General features: G+C 40.6%; 1 protein-coding gene across 14 annotated transcripts in view; it reads right to left on the bottom strand.

Moving 5' to 3' along the window:
- Positions 1-18103, bottom strand: part of EPB41L3 (erythrocyte membrane protein band 4.1 like 3) — a 346176-nt gene that overhangs the window by 263168 nt on the left and 64905 nt on the right. For all 14 annotated transcript variants that reach the window (XM_063923517.1, XM_063923521.1, XM_063923520.1 and 11 more), the window contains exon 2: positions 8973-9154. In XM_063923517.1, the coding sequence (XP_063779587.1) occupies positions 8973-9140 (168 nt within the window). In that variant the 5' untranslated portion in view covers positions 9141-9154. The remainder of the gene's footprint in view (positions 1-8972; positions 9155-18103) is intronic.

The raw sequence follows: 18103 nt of genomic DNA, 5'->3' as shown, positions 1-18103 counted from the left end.
ATTCCACCTTCCCACTTCATTCTGCCAGTGACTGTCACTTCTCTTGCCAATTGATTACCTCTTCCCACTCCCGCCATCATTCTTCCATGCAGATCTCCAATACTGTAACTTCCTGTCCCCAATGCTACAAACTGGCACTCAAAACATATTTATTTATTAAAACCTACCAGGTCTCATTCTAACCCATCGCTCTATGCTACTTGCACACCAGCTCTTAATTTTATGTCACTCTTATCTGTCTGCCCCTCCCTTATAGACTGTAATCTCTCACAAGCAAGGCCCTCTTACCTAATGAGCTCTCCAATTTCATATTTATACCAATATCTCTTCCCCCTTTACCAACAGCATTATGGAGCCTTCAGGTTCATCCGGCGCTTGTCACGATTCTGACTGTAGTTCTCATATTTGTTGACTTACCTCTGCCATCTGTCCTGGATCCTGTGTCTTTTCTGCTCACTGGGAGAAACAGCTTGCCAGTACCATAAATTTCCTGAGTGCTGAGATGTAACGAGCTCCACCAGTGTTGATTAACCTTCTGTGTGAACATTGAATTCAGAAGTCTCTCTATGCTGTGCCTACACAGCAATCATTGTTGTCATTATACTATATGCCTTTTTGACTCCAGTGGCCCCCAGATACATTCTCCACTGTGCTTAGCTCTCTGGTGTTTGGGCCTAAAAGCCAGCATCCTCTGTTTATTTTAGGAGTTTAGGCTTCAGTGTTTTTCCGGCCAGCTAGGCCTCACTCCACATCAGAGCCTAACCTGAAGTACTGACATGACAGGGTCTGATCACCTGACCTGGAACTATCCAATACTGTGCCAGCCTGAGACTCTCTGAATCATCTGTCTCTGTTCGCCAATCACCAAGGACCAGGAAGTATAAGTAAAGAGACTTGTGTTACAGAGGGGGCCAGTTCCTTGTGTCAAGCAGCCCTGTGTGAGCTTAGCAGCTGAGCTCCCTAAGAGGTAACACTTTTACTTTAGTTCCTGTAAAACTCTGATCTTTTGCTACCCAGTCTGGATTACAGTTGTGTTACCAGTTATATCCAGTATCAGTCTCGTCTTAAAGACGCAGCCGCAGTATTCCTCAGTCTCATCTTAAAGACACAGCTACAGTATTCTTCAGTCTCATCTTAAAGACACAGCCACAGTACTCTTCAGTCTCGTCTTAAAGACACAGCCGCAGTATTCCTCAGTCTCATCTTAAAGACACAGTATTCTTCAGCCTCGTCTTAAAGTCACAGCTACAGTCTTCAGTTCTTCTTCAGCCTTGTCTTAAAGTCACAGAAACAGTCATTGTTCTACTTACAGTTGCGTTTCCAGTTATATTCGGTACCAGCCCGGATTTCAGTTGCATTCCAGTATACCAGTACAGAGCCTGGTTCACAGTGCAGTTCTCAGTCTCACCGGTAACCAGTCTGGTCCAACGTCTTCAGCTCTCCTCCCAGTTCTGCACAACTCCAGAGAACCTATTTCATAGTAACCTTGAGTACACAAACACCTACTCCTGTGGCAGTATATCCAGTTCATTCTTACCAATACACTCACCATCCTGCTATCAACACCAAGTCCCTGGTGATCCAGTGGTCAGGACATGGCTCCCTGTGCCAAGGCCCGGGTTCGACCCCCCCCCGTAAGGGATTGCTCCTTACTACTTCATCTCACAGATTCCCACAGACGAGCCAAATATACACACAGTTCTCCAGTTACCTGCATGGACTCACATACACGCTGGGTTCACAAAAACCACAGTCATGACAGCGCTGCTTTTGTGGGTGTGATGTCTGTATATACAGAAATGTCTATATGTCTTGTAAGCTCCAATGTTCTGCATGACTTTGAACTGAAAATCTTTTTTGCACTTTGTCAGAGACCCAAGTAGGTATCCCTGATATGCACTGACTATGGTCAGAGCCAATACTTGTATCCCCTGGCTGATACTATATTACTGTCAGGACTATGATCGCACTGATGTCCAAGTCATGATGTGGCGAGAGCAGAACCTAATATGATACTCACAATTACTAAATTATTATTCTGCCCATTATACCATACACCTTGTTTTACTGCGGCTACCTGTGGAAATACAAAGGAACCACAGATCCTTAACACTATCACTGCGCAGTCTCCCCAACACAAACTAGCACTCAAATGGACTTCTGCTGATTCTAGCAATAAGAATAGTTTATAGCTTACCCTTAGCAACCTAATAGCTTCCTCAAATACTAAGTTCTCTAACATATATTAAAACAAACGAATAAAGGAACACTTTATTTAAATAAAGGGAGTAAAATGCTTAGTTACAGAAATTATACAAAAAAGGTATTTACTGGTTTCAACTTAGAATTAACCCTCAAGTTGATCTCAAATATTTATTTACTCTCCTACACAAAATGAGAGTATACCATTCACCAACTCTAAGTAGAACCCTGCATAAACCGGTTCAAAGGTTCGCAAACTAGGGGTATAACGTAAAGTTCACTTAGAATAGCTATATTTTTGCAGTGCTGGAGTAGAAATATCTAATCCACTAGTGCTACTTGGGACTCTCTTGGAATGTCCTTTATTTCTCCAAGCTGCAAGATAATTTAACAGCACCTGCCACATGGTTTAACTCTAGAGGTGACAGTCAGACCTTTTGAAATTACTGTACATAACAAAAGCTCCCATATCTTTTATCAATTGACCTCCCAACCCCATAGTGATGTTATGACCAAGTCCCTGATGATTGGCTGGTCTGTTAATTAACTCAAGTTGCATACCAGTACTGCCCACATAGTTTTTCATTTAAGTACAAATAACTGTACATTATTCCCCTGGGGAATAGCTTCATGAAATATGGTATGTACACATTAATCTCTATTATTTAAGCTATAAAATGAATGTAAACAAGTCTGCTCTGGGATGTGTGATTGGTTAGTTACCTCATTCCTTCCAAACTAAACATCCTAGGGAATTTAAAATCACAGCCAACCAGCTTACAGACTTTTAGTATATTACTATGATATACTGTGTTAAGTGCACTCATTTACGGCGCAGTGTAGCGACACTAATTGAATAGCTCAGCGTAGAGCTTTACCCGCACTAACTGAACATGCCTCTTAGGGGGTAATTCAGAGTTGATCGCAGCAGCAAATTTGTTAGCAGTTGGGAAAAACCATGTGCACTGCAGGTGGGGCAGATATAACATTTGCAGAGAGAGTTAGATTTGGATGGGTTATTTTGTTTCTGTGCAGAGTAAATACTGGCTGCTTTATTTTTACACTGCAATTTAGATTTCAGATTGAACACACCAAACCCAAATCTAACTCTCTCTGCACATGATATATCCGCCCCCCCCCTGCAGTGCACATGGTTTTTCCCAACTGCTAACAAATTACTGAATTACCCCCTTAGAGTACAATCTGACAAGTAATATTGTAGCAGCTAACTGGTTACTTAAAACATATAAAACTATAACATATCTCAGTACAATCTTTGTTATATAGCACAAATATCCATTATTTTCTTTGTTTGCCATACTATACACATAAATTGGAGGTAAACCCAGAGTGTGCTTAAAAATCAATAAAGTCATTTAAGTATATATTACCCATAGTCTCTTTAAACTCAGTCCTCATGGCTGACTCATAATGACAGGATATTTGAAAATTTATTTTAGGAAAATCTCCACCCCTACACCTATACTTTGCTTTATTCATATCATTAATTTATTATTACAAACACATAACCTGCAAAATGGACATCTTTCATTACAATCAATAAAATTTTGGGTATTTAGAATGTAAGCTCTCACAAGTAGGGCCCTCTTCCCTCATGTGCTTATCCTTTTCTTACTCCTCAACTGCCCAAATCCTGCAGTTTTTTGACCACTTTGAAACTTATCTCTATGTTATTTACTGGTGTAGTTATGTTTAGTTACCCTGTACTTGTCCTATATTGTCTTCAACTGTGTCACTGTTTTCCTGTTTTGATTATGTGCATATGTACTCTGTAATTGGGCGCTGCGGAACCCTTGTGGCTCCATATAAAGAAAGGATAATAATAATAATAACAATAATTTGTCTGTTTAACTAGAGATAGAGATGAGTGGTTTTGACTTTGGATCAGTAAATGTTATCTTAATGGCTATCTAACACATACTTAGAGCCTGATAGCCAGGGTTGGGGAAATAAAAACAGATTAAAAAAACTGCTTTTTTTATTTAAACCAGTTGGGTTTTTTTTTTTGCATTAATGTTTTAAAGAATAAAAAAATTAATCATGTATTAGAAACCTTGATCAACCTTGTTTTAATCCTTTCTAATATTAGTAATGTTATTAGACTGATTTATTTTACATCTTTCAATAAAATAATTTTTTTACAGCTTATTATTCCCATTACATCTGAATAAATGTAGATAGACTAAACATATTAATGCATACAAAGTACTCTCAGAGATAGATGAGATGAAATTGAAAACAAACAAGTTCATGTTAAGCATTTGTCCTACTTCTTACTTATTATACTTAAATACATCTGAATAGTAATACAAAATGTAAAATGCAAAAGCACTTTTCAGAGAAACACACACAAACAAAAGAAGGAGTTCAGCATTAGCACTGGGATTGCACCCTCATTAAACATTTTGAATAAAAACACTAGTTTTTTAGTACAATAGGCTTTTTTTAAGAAGTCACGGCACCGTGCCAATAGTCAATAGTCACCAAGGTGGTTTAAACCAGCCAACCCTGCCGATAGCCAATAAGATGACATTACCAGATCCGAACTTAACCGAGTCAAAACAGAAACTGCTCATCACAGTATAGTTTAAAATATAGTTAAATGAAGTCTTCTGTAAAACAGATCATCATTCCTATCTGCAGTTCACTGACACAAGCTCCAACTCAGCTGTGAAATTAGCAAACTAGATGCTGCTTCCAATTACAACAAAAAATGATCTAACAAATGGTCCTAAAATTCCAAAATATAAATACAGCATTGTGTTACTCTTTATGAAAATGAAGAGTAAACATGTACGATATAATGCCTTTCTTGCTCCAAAAACATTTAGACACTTTACAAGAATACTTTAGAAAAACCCTATTTTAAACTAGGTTTTCAGAATAGAGAGAGAGAGAGAGAGAGAGAGAGAGAGAGAGAGAGAGAGAGAGAAAATTTCAGCATTTCATTTGTATTTACCATTTGTCAGGAATATATATATATTGCATTGGAAACATATTTTTTCCTCCTAACACTTCCAGTGATCTCACGAATAATAACCCCTGGATGATTAACAGTTTTCAGTCATTACACATATGTCAACTGAAGCAGTTAATCTTACATACATTTTCCCAAATCCTATCATGTCAGTGTATACAGTACATAGTTAATAATACATTATACAGTACTGTACATATGGAGGAGAGGTATATCAGACCTTCAGAAGAGTGAAGCAGTGGAGAAGTTGCCCATAGAAACCAATTGTTTATACAGATATGTCCACTTACGTCTAGCCTCCCTGCACGTTGCACATGGCGTGACTTGGTATCGCTGAGTGTCTTTTTGTTTGACTTTTTCTATTAAAATGTTGCACGATGCAAATAGGACACACAAACAGTTTTTGCTGATTAAAATGATATGCAGGCATTTTGTATGCAACTGTGGCTGTAATCTGCATACAAAATGCTATGCTACAGTATTTTCCTAGAAAACACTGTAACATAGCATTTCACATAGCGTCTTATTCACCTAGTGATGTGAATAGGATGTATTTTCGGCAAAAAAAAAGACACCCGGTGCTAAAAGAGTTGCACAGGACCTCATTAATTCCAGGCATCTACCGCCGTGTGGCATATTGAGGAAAGATGTATGAGGACAAATGTGTACCTGTCATTTTATAGAATGTACGTGATAAATACAAGCTAGAAGCAGATTGTTTGGATGTAATATACTGGAGGGGGTAGAAGATCAGATGAACTTTGACCAAGATGACATTTAATTTTTTTTTTATTCCTTTCTGAGGATGTCGCAGAGGTTTATAATTCTAGTTTTTGTCTAAAGCTAACAAAGTCGATATTTAACACAAACTACCAAATCTTAAGATGGTCAAAAAATATTTATTTAAGTTGCATTTTACTTTGCATACGTAAGTCGCAGTGCACTGTAGAGGTCTTGTGGACAACCAAATGTAATTGGAGCTAAATAAGTACTATTTGGAAACTAGGATATCATTTTACCCAACCATTGCTATAATTTGTAATTTCAACAGCTTAAAATTAAATTAGTTTCTTCTAAATGTAAATATTTTTGTTTTCAACATACTTCCCAACGTGCAAGGAAAAGAGCAATTTATAGAGGTATAGGCACTACAAACTGTATTACCCAAAGAAAAGTTCCAAGAGTTCTGTACTCTTCAACATTTATCTTTCTGATAAGAGAATCTACAGTTTATTAAATTTTATGAGAGACTGAACAAACTCACTGAAAAAATAAACTTAAATTGGAATCTCTATCAACTATATCAGAAGCAATAAGGAAAGAAAGATTGAATATTATCCAGTGATGCAGCATCAGCCACTAGTAATCAGAAATTTCTGAGGCTTGCAATGAACACATTTTATCTGCATTTCAAACCTTGCCATTTGCCCTGTCTACATTAACTTTCTTTAACAATCTTTTATGGACAGTAGAGGTGATCAGTCTAAAAGGTGTAATAAATCACCATTATCTAGATGCAATATCTTGCTACAGTTGGATGTATCCAACTGTAGCAAGATATTGCATCTGATGTATCAGTGGAGAAGGTGCTCAGAACGCTTAAATGAAAGTCAGCTTTATCCTACCAGATAACTTACCTGCAATACATATTCAACAACAGAGGAAACAATGGGGGTAATTCAGACCTGATCGCAGCAGCAAGTTTGTTAGCTAATGGGCAAAACCATGTGCACTGCAGGTGGGGCAGATATAACATGTGCAGAGAGAGTCAGATTTGGGTGGGTTATATTGTTTCTGTGCAGGGTAAATACTGGCTGCTTTATTTTTACACTGCAATTTAGATTTCAGTTTGAACACACCCCACACCTAGAATGTAGCAGCCGCAGCTTTTTTCCAATTCAAGTCCTGGTATATACAAGTTTCACAGATCAAATTAATCAGCACAGTCTCCTCGTGCATCCTAGGCACATTGTGTTGCGACAAAAACGGCAAAAAACACTCCCGACATTAGCAGAGTCGCACGAGACCTGGGGACTCACTCACAACAGGCGTCTTGCGCTGCGTGGCATATTGAGGCTGTATGTATGAGGACACATCTGCGAGATCACTGCAGATTGTCACATTTTGGATATAAGAGGTGAACCACACTTTGCCTTCCTGCTAGCACCTACTACTGGAGGAGCAACCTAAACTCTTGCAGATCTTTAGATTATAGGCCTTATTCAGATTTGTACATAAACCATAGAATCCGATGATGTGGGGTCTGCACAGGCGCAGGACCCATTCTGCACATATGCAGAACAGGTATTGTGATATTGCCCGTAGCCCTGCCAGCCGCAGGGCTGACAGGTAACATGATTGACATGCTACGGTATGATTGACATGCTACGGTATTTGGGGGTGGAGCAGGGGCAAAACCGCTCTTCAAAACAGGGGCGTGTTGTCCCTTTTTTGAAGGTGTGACAGGTCCAGGGTCTGGGTTGTCGGATGCAGACTTACTGGAACTGGGTGTCCAGATCCAATGGTCAGCTTGAGTAAGCTTCAGCTTACACAGGCTGACCAGGGCCTACAAATATCAGGAATCATGGCCGACAGGCGTGATGGTGATCCAAGGCTGCGTTCTCAGATGCAACACTCGGATCCTGAAAATGCATGCAGGTAACGTCTGTCTTCCACAGATGCTTCCTGCTGCATTTGCATTTTAGTTACACGAAATTGCACAGCGGCTGTAGTTGTTATGCCAGTGTTATACCCTGGTTCAGGTCAGAAGATTTAAAATATGGTTAATAAGCAGAGTTACGCAAGAAATTGGAGACACTATGCTGTGATATCCACAAAATCAAAGAAAGCTCTGGCAGCCTCAAAGAATTACAGGTAATTACAATAATGAATCTGGTTTAAAGAGCATTAGGGAGACCACTTCCTTCAGAACTTAGTTTATATTTGCCCAAAAGAGCGACAGTTTCAAGGACATTAATTGCTAATGCGTCCATTTGATCAATATGCAAGGTAGCTAACTGGCCTTCATCTCACACATTAGGTACTACATAATGGATGTGGCTGCAGCTTGAGAACCTAAATTCCAGAAACAAATATGACAATCTGTCTCCATAGTCAAATAAATATTTTATCAGTATTGCTCCACCCTTTTATTTATTGCTATACAAATTATGCACTGGCATGATATATGTTTTTATATATGTTTTTCTTCTCCATTACTTTAGACCTAAGACTATTTGCAACAGGTCATCTTTTTATTTACTATGGAGAACAGTCAGTCCTACAAGAGAGGAAATAATATTAACACTTTAAGGGATAACCGGAATGAACAACAGGAAAAGACAATTATGGCAAATTAGAACAACAAATTTTCATTTTTTTTGTTCAATGTAAAAATAACTGGTCTTTAATGAAAATGGTTAAAAAAAACATTATTTTCCAATGGTCCTTTGTATTGGGTGGTCTTCAGTATGCCGGCGGTCGGGCTCCCAGCGACCAGCATACCGGCGCCGGGAGCCCGACACCCGGCATACCGACACTTATTCTCCCTCGTGGGGGTCCACGACCCCCCTGGAGGGAGAATAAAATAGTGTGGCACCCGTAGCGTGGCGAGCGCAGCGAGCCCGCAAGGGGCTCATTTGCGCTCGCAACACTGTCGGTAAGCCGGCGGCAGGCCTCCCGGCGCCGGTATGCTGGTCGCCGGGAGGCCGGCCGCCGGCAGGTCGTAGTGAACCCCTTTGTATCATGAGATAATAAAATAAAAGACACTTGCCTTTTCACTTTTCAGGGGCGTACTGTGAGCAGCAGCAGCTGGGAAATGTTCTACTGCGTTCTGATGATCTTCATCAGGCTGCTGTCCTGGTTCTGTTACACCTGTGCCCTTCTTGTCTTTCTCCTGATCCTGCTTGGATTCTGAATCAGAACCCGTTTCTGTTGTCATGATTGGTTTGTTGTCTGACAAAAGAGAGAGAATAATATTTCTCTAATCACCATACCAACGATCAAAGCAATAAAGAATAAAATATTTGAAAATAACACCGAGCACTAAGAGGAAGACATGCATTAGTGTAGCCTTCAGTCCCTACTGCTCAAGCAAAGAGTACAATAAAACAAAGTGAAAACATAATTGAAACAAGGTTAGGTAGGAGAAGCTTTTAGAAGTCATCATCATAAATGTTTTATTAAAAATGTTGCTTTTCTTTGAGAATGGATTAATTATATAATATATAAATCTAATGACTATAAAATTATAATCCATCAAAGCTTTCTACAGGGCAGCAAAATATATATCCACCTAAATATGCTAATTTTCTCACTACATTATGAGGGTCGACCACTATCCTCATGGACATTGGAGAGGTTTGTACTTTTGTAAATATTAGCTGTATATTTTGAACCCCATTCTTAGAAACAAAAACAAATGTATACACATATTAAAGGATATATTTGCATTATTTTTTTTCATTTAATTCAAATTGTACAATTTATAAAAAAAAAAAAAAATCACTTCTCTATTACATTATGGTAGAAACAAGTTTTACAAAGATTAGCTTCTCTGCTAAGCTAAATGGGCTTTCTCATTTACTAGTGATAGAAAAAGACAGGAAGGCACATTGCTATGCACTCTCCAATGTCTAAAGGGGGGTACACACGGAGAGATCCGTGCTTAAAATCTAAGCAATCTTGCTAGATTGCTTAGATTTTAAGCACGGATCTGCCGTGTGTATGCCCCCCAGCGATAGCGATGCGCGGCCCCGCACATTGCTATCGCCGATGCTAGATTGAGCTGCATGCAGGCTCAATCTAGCGGGTCGCTCACTTCACCGTTGTGTGAAGTGAGCGGCCCCCCGTCGGCTTTCCCCCTCGCTCAGCACATCGCGCTGTGCTGAGCGGGGTGAGAGATGTGTGCTGAGCGGTCTGTGTTAAGATCGCTCAGCACATATCTCTCCCGTGAGTACCCCCCTTAAGACCCACGTCTGAACTAAACTGTGTTATTTTATTTAAAGTACCTGTATGTTACATATAGTTACATAGTTGGTGAGGTTGAAAAAAGACAAAAAGTCCATCGAGTTCAACCTGTATTATATCATTTAGATGCTGTAACTTTGGATATTTCTATCAGTTAGTAATTTATCTAAACCATTTTTAAACTTATTTAGTGAGTCCACCATTACGACCTCCTTTGGTAGAGAATTCAGAATCCGTACTGCTCTTACTGTGAAGAATCCTTTCCTCCGTGTATGTGTATGAATTTTTTTTTCTTCTAACCTCAGTGGGTGTCCTCGTGTCCTGTGTAGCGTTTTTTTTTTATAAACAGATCATCTGATAAGTCCTTGTATTGTCCCTTAATGTATTTATAAATATTAATAATGTCCACTCCCAGCCGCCTCTCTTCCAGTGTAAACAAATCTAACCTTGTAAGTCTTTCCTCATAATTCAGTGCCTCTAACCCCTTAACCAGTTTGGTGGCTCGCCTCTGAACCCTTTCGAGTTCAAAGATATCTTTTTTATTGTGCGGTGACCAGAACTGTACACAATATTCCAGGTGCGGCCGCACCAATGATTTATACAGAGGCAGGATTACACTCTCATCCCTTGTCTCTATTCCCCGTTTTATACATGCTAACACCTTATTTGCTTTTGTTGCTGCATTTTAACATTGCGTACTGCTACTAAGTCTATTATCGATGAGCACACCCAAATCCTTTTCAACTACGGTTATCCCTATATTTTCCCCATTTAATTTATAGGCTGCCCAATTATTCTTAGTCCCAAAGTGCATAACTTTAAATTTTTCGATATTGAACCTCATTCTCCATTTATCTGCCCAGACCTCCACTCTGGATAAATTACTCAACACAGTAGAGACTCAACATCCTTGTCTGAATTAATTACTTGACACAATTTAGTATCGTCTGCGAAAATTGACACTGTGCTTTTTAGGCCCACTCCTAGGTCATTAATGAATATGTTAAACAGCAATGGCCTGAGTACTGAACCCTGCGGTATTCCACTAAGCACTGAGGCTCATTCAGAGCACATCCCATTAATCACCACTCGCTGTTTTCTGTTGTACAACCAATTACTTACCCAGGTACAGATAGTGTTTCCTACCCCAAGCTCTCTCAATTTGAAAATTAGTCTCTTATGTGGCACTTTGTCAAAGGCCTTAGCAAAGTCCAAAAAGACCACATCCACTGCTTTACCCTGATCAATATTATCGCTCACTTTCTCGTAGAAGCTTATTAAGTTAGTTTGACATTACCTGTACTTCACAAAACCACGTTGGTTCCTATTAATAACATTGATTCGTATACAGTGGTATAGTGGTTAGCAATGCTGCTTCACAGCTCAAAGATCATGTGGGAAAAGTAATAGGGTGTGAGAATCAGAAAGTGAGAGATTTTGGTAAAATTCTCCTGTTTTATTAAAGTGGCAACCATTTACATGGTAAAACCAGGTTGATTTTGCCATGTAAATGATTGCCACTTTAAAAAAAACAGGAGAATTTAACCAAAATCTCGCACTTTCTGATTCTCAAACCCTATTACATTTCCCCCCATGAGTTAAATTACAGATATGGGCTCTATCTGTGTGACGTTTGTATATACTCTCAATGTTTGATTGGGTTTTTCCCAAAGGTTTATTCTACTAAAGTTCGATTTTCATTGATTTCAAATAGATGAAAATCGATCTAAACAGATGTTGGGGTTCCAGGGATAAAACACACTTTTACTAATATTTAAAAATTAATATGAAAAATCATGTTGGAAAATGAGATCAATTTTCTTTGATTTTCATAAATTTAAATTGATGAAAATTGGGCATTAGTAAATATACCCCCAAGTACTATAGGCAGCAAGGTTAGTTTTGGCAGCACGGTTGGTGTAATGGTTACCATTACTGTCTCTTGGATTTGATTTCCAACAAGGCCACAACTGTGTGGAGTTTGTATATTTTCCCTATGCTTGAATGGGTCTCCTGAGGGTAATCCGTATCCTCTCACAATCCAAAAATAAACTATTTGTATTTGGCTAATCACAAACATTATCCCTAGTTTGCATGTGCATGTGGTAGGAAATATACAGTATATTGTAAACTCCACTGGGGCAGGGACTGATGTGAATGGCCAAATATTCTCTGAAAGGTCTGTAAAATATGTGTGCAATATATAAATAACTGGTAGTAAATTTACATTTGAGCCACATGCCTATTCTGGAAGGGGTGAGGGAGTGGTGTTGTTACCCCATGATTGAGCAACAAACATACTTTTCATTTTTATATATTAGTATTGATAGCTACAGGATAGATAGATAGATAGATAGATAGATAGATAGATAGATAGATAGATAGATAGATAGAAAACTCCCATTGCAAGTCCTGCGTTTTCTCTTGCAAAAGTGTTCTGAAAGTTAAATAAAATCTTTACAGCACACAAATTTTACGGTTTTCAATGTATTTGGTTCATGTGTTAGTTGAATATTAATGAGATAATTATGTATCATAGCTCTTAGCTAGAACAAGAAAATATTTTACTGCACTGTAATATCAGAGTCGTTTAATTATTGAATATGGGTTATATAACAATCTCAGCACGGACCTATATAAAATATGATGCTGGATATAGGGAGTATAATACAGATGCGTCCTCATGCATCATTGCTGCAGTCGCACAAAGCAGTTCCTTTCGGTGCACCTGGTTCCATGAGATTCTGCTAGCACTGGGCATCTTTTTTGCCGAAAATTAGTTTTAGTCACAACGCAATGCGGCTCAACTCCAGTTCACAAGGACCACTAACAGGTCATGTATTCTGGATTTCTTTACACATGCACAGATTAACATACAGTGCATCCAGAATGTATTCACAGCGCATCACTTTTTTCCACATTTATGTTACAGCCTTATTCCAAAATGGAATAAATTTTTTCCATTAAAATTCTACACACAATACCCCATAATGACGTGAATTTTTTTTTTTTTTAGATTTTTGCAAATTTATTAAAAATAAAAAACTAAGAAATCCCATGTACATAAGTATTCACAGCCTATGCTCAATAGTTTGTTGATGCACCTTTGGCAGCAATAACAGCCTCAAGTCTTTTTGAATATAATGCCACAAGCTTTGCACACCTATCTTTGGGAAGTTTTGCCCATTCCTCTTTGCAGCACCTCTGCGAAGGTTGGATGGGAAGAGGCAGTGCACAGCCATTTTCAGATCTTTATAGAGATGTCCAATCGGATTCAAGTCTGGCCTGTGGCTGGGCCACGCAAGGACATTCACAGAGTTGTCCTGAAGCCACTCCTTTCATATCTTGGCTGTCTACTTAGTGTCAATGTCCTGCTGAAAGATGAACCGTCGCCTCAGTATGAGGTCAAGAGCGCTCTGGAGCAAGTTTTCATTCAGGATGTCTCTGTACATTGCTGCATTCATCTTTCCTTCTATCCTGTCTAGTCTCAAAGTTCCTGACACTGAAAAACATCCCCACAGCATGATGCTGCCATCACCATGCTTCACTGTAGGGATGGTGTTGGCATGGTGATGAGCGGTGCCTAGTTTCGTCCAAACACGACGCCCGGCATTCACGCCAAAGAGTTCAATCTTTGTCTCATTAGACAATAGAATTTTGATTCTCATGGTCTGAGAGCCCTTCAGGTGCATTTTGGCAAACTCCAGGCGGGTTTCCGTCTGGCCACTCTACCATACAGGCCTGATCGGTGGATTGCTGCAGAGATGGTTGTCCTTCTGGAAGGTTTTCCTCTCTCCACAGAAGAATGCTGTAGCTCTGACAGAGTGACCATCGGGTTCTTGGTCACCTCCTTGACTAGGGCCCTTCCCCCCGATCATTCAGTTTAAACAGCCGGCCAGCTCTAGGAAGAGTCCTGGTGGTTCTGAACTTCTTTCATTTACAGATGATGGAGGCCACTGTGCTCATTGGGACCTTCAAAGCAGCAGATATTTTTCTGTACCCTTCCCCAGATTTGTGCCTTGATACAATCCTGTCTTTGAGGTCTACAGATAATTCCTTTGACTTCATGCTTGGTTTGTGCTCAGACATGCACTGTCAAGTGTGGGACACTGTCAGGTGTGTGTCTTTCCAAATCATGTCCAATCAACTGAATTTACCACAGGTGGACTCCAATTAAGCTGTAGAAACATCTCAAGGATGATCAGTGGAAACAGGATGCACCTGTGCTCAATTTTGAGCTTCATGGCAAAGGCTGTGAATACTTATGTACATGTGATTTCTTAGTTTTTTATTTTTAATAAATTTGCAAAAATCGCGCAAAACATTTTTCACTTTGTCATAATGAGGTATTGTGTGTAGAATTTTGAGGACAAAAATGAATTTATTCCATTTTGGAATAAGCCTGTAAAATAACAAAATGTGAAAAAAGTGAAGCGCTGTGAATACTTTCTGGATGCACTGTATTTTGCTGGGCCAGTAATTAGCCACCTGATTCCATTGACAGAAATCCTCAAAACATGACTTGGGTGAGAACAACTGCTATAGACAAAAAGTACTTCAGAATGCAATGTGTATGTAAATGCCTAGGGGTATATGCAATTGCGGTCGAATTGCCGAAAATGTCGAAAAACGGGTCATTTTCGACACAAAAAACCTGTCAAATTTGATTCGACAATGCAATACAGTACTTTTCGACAAAAAACCTGCCGTTTCATTTTCGACTTTTTGCAATTCGACATTTTGTTCAATTCGACATGTCTGCAATGTATAAATGCGGCTTTTCTACAAAAGTATATTCAATTGAAGAATGTCGATTCGACAACAGTGCTTTTCAACAGTCATTTCGTCAATTTCATTCCGCCTCATTTTTCTGTCGTTATCTAATAAAAATGTTTAAAAACATGTATTTTTTTCATGCTTTCTTTATTGTTAATAGCATATCTATTTATATTTGAAGGGATTATCTACTTGGTTTGTCTATTTAGGAGCCACAAGTATTATTTAATCCATTTTGTAAAAGAATTTTTTTTTTTTTTACTAACTACAATAATATGGAGAGATCAGTGCATGTTTTTCAGTTGGAAGGGGTGTTGAAAGTGTTAAATATCCTGAAAAAAAATGCGTGAGGTCCCCCCTCCTAAGCATAACCAGCCTCGGGCTCTTTGAGCAGGTCCTGGTTGTAAAAATACGGGGGGGGAAATGACACGGGTTCCCCCATATTTTAACAACCAGCACCGGGCTCTGCGCCTGGTGCCAAAAATATGGGGAACAAAAGACGTAGGGGTCCCCCGTATTTTTAACACCAGCACCGGGCTCCACTAGCCAGAGAGATAATGCCACAGCCAGGGGACACTTTTATATTGGTCCCTGCGGCCATGGCATTAAATCCCCAACTAGTCACCCCTGGCCGGGGTACCCTGGAGGAGTGGGGACCCCTTAAATCAAGGGGTCCCCCCCTCCAGCCACCCAAGGGCCAGGGGTGAAGCCCGAGGCTGTCCCCCCCATCCAAGGGCGGCGGATGGGGGGCTGATAGCCAGAGTGTAAAATGAAAGAATATTGTTTTTTGTAGCAGAACTACAAGTCCCAGCAAGCCTCCCCGCAAACTGGTACTTGGAGAACCACAAGTACCAGCATGCGGGGGGAAACGGGCCCGCTGGTACCTGTAGTTCTACTACAAAAAATACCCAAATATAAACAGTACACACACACCGTGACAGTATAACTTTATTACATACATGCACACCAACATACACACATACTTACCTATGTTGACACGAAGAGTCGGTCACCTTCTCCACGTAGAATCCACGGGGTACCTGTAAATAAAATTATACTCACAACAATCCAGTGTAGATCGGTCCTCTTCTTTGTTTGTAATCCACGTACTTGGCAAAATGAAAAAACACAAAACACGATCCACGCACTGAAAGGAGTCCCATGTTTACACATGGGACCCCTTTCCCCGACTGGCGGGACCCCCGTGACTGCTGTCAAAGAGGGTCCCTTCAGCCAATCAGGGAGCGCCACGTCATGGCACTCTCCTGATTGGCTGTGCGCGCATGAGCTGTCAATCAGGCGGCGCACTCGAGATACAATGTAGCGCATAGGCGCTCCATTATATCCAATGGTGGGAACTTTGCGGTCAGCGGTAGACCACAAGAGTGACCCCACATAACCTCGCGGTCTACTGCTGACCGGAAAGTTCCCACCATTGGATATAATGGAGCGCCTATGCGCTACATTGTATCTCGAGTGCGCCGCCTGATTGACAGCTCAGGCGTGCACAGCCAATCAGGAGAGTGCCATGACGTGGCGCTCCCTGATTGGCTGAAGGGACCCTCTTTGACAGCAGTCACAGGGGGTCCCACCAGTCGGGGAAAGGGGTCCCATGTGTAAACATGGGACCCCTTTCAGTGCGTGGATCGTGTTTTGCGTTTTTTTATTTTGCCAAGTACGTGGATTACAAACAAAGAAGAGGACCGATCTACACTGGATTGTTGGGAGTATAATTTTATTTACAGGTACCCCGTGGATTCTACGTGGAGAAGGGGACCGACTCTTCGTGTCAACATAGGTAAGTATGTATGTATGTATGTTGGTGTGCATGTATGTAATAAAGTTGTACTGTCACGGTGTGTGTACTGTTTTTGTTTGGGTACTTTTTTTGTAGTAGAACTACAGGTACCAGCGGGCCCGTTTCCCCCCCGCATGCTGGTACTTGTGGTTCTCCAAGTACCAGTTTGCGGGGAGGCTTGCTGGGACTTGTAGTTCTGCTACAAAAAACAATATTCTTTCATTTTACACTCTGGCTATCAGCCCCCCATCCGCCGCCCTTGGATGGGGGGGACAGCCTCGGGCTTCACCCCTGGCCCTTGGGTGGCTGGAGGGGGGGACCCCTTGATTTAAGGGGTCCCCACTCCTCCAGGGTACCCCGGCCAGGGGTGACTAGTTGGGGATTTAATGCCATGGCCGCAGGGACCAATATAAAAGTGTCCCCTGGCTGTGGCATTATCTCTCTGGCTAGTGGAGCCCGGTGCTGGTGTTAAAAATACGGGGGACCCCTATGTCTTTTGTCCCCCATATTTTTGGCACCAGCACCAGGCGCAGAGCCCGGTGCTGGTTGTTAAAATGCGGGGGAACACCTGTCAATTTTTTCCCCGTATTTTTACAACCAGGACCGGCTCAAAGAGCCCGAGGCTGGTTATGCTTAGGAGGGGGGACCCCACGCATTTTTTCCCAGGATTTTTTATGAACACTTTTGTGCCGTCCATGAAGTCGAATCCAGGCCGCCAACTATTCGTCAATTGGTTCGTTTTTCGACAGCGGGACTGTCGAATCCGTTATTTATTGAATATGTCGAATTCGGGTCCCGGCGGGAGGTTTTCAACTGTCGAATTGTGTTGAATCCAAAAACGGTCGAATTCCAGCCGGAGTTCGACCGCAATTGCGTATACCCCCTATAATGATACAAATGACAAGCCAATACTCTAACACCTAAATTAACCAGATATAGAAAATATATCATTCTTTAAATAAAAAATATAAAAAAAATCTTTACTCCAAGAACATAAACAGCCATCTGGTGATGGTGCGGTTTGGACACTGTGGCCAGCAGAGAAGCCATAAGAAGGGAACTTGTCATTTTTCTTGGGGAGGAATCAGTACTATTCCAAAAAAGGGGGGTGGTTCTCCTCCAAATGAGGTTGTGTCAGTGGGTATACCTTCGCAACCATTATTTAATGTACAGCTATGCAGTTGCCCATATGTGCAACACTTTCTGAGAGACCCTTCTTTGACAATCTTGATTAATCATGATATAAACTAATTTTACCAATTACCATCTTCTTGATTTTATTTTAGGGTTAAGTTTGATGGTGGAAATTGTGAGCTAACTAAAGTTTCATTGTCTGAACAAAGCCATTGATCAATAGGCGA

Source organism: Pseudophryne corroboree, chromosome 5, assembly GCF_028390025.1.
Source record: "Pseudophryne corroboree isolate aPseCor3 chromosome 5, aPseCor3.hap2, whole genome shotgun sequence".
NCBI classification, from domain to species: Eukaryota; Metazoa; Chordata; class Amphibia; order Anura; family Myobatrachidae; genus Pseudophryne; species Pseudophryne corroboree.
The sequence above is the reverse complement of the archived record's forward strand: the minus strand, read 5'-3'. Positions and strand labels throughout refer to the sequence as shown.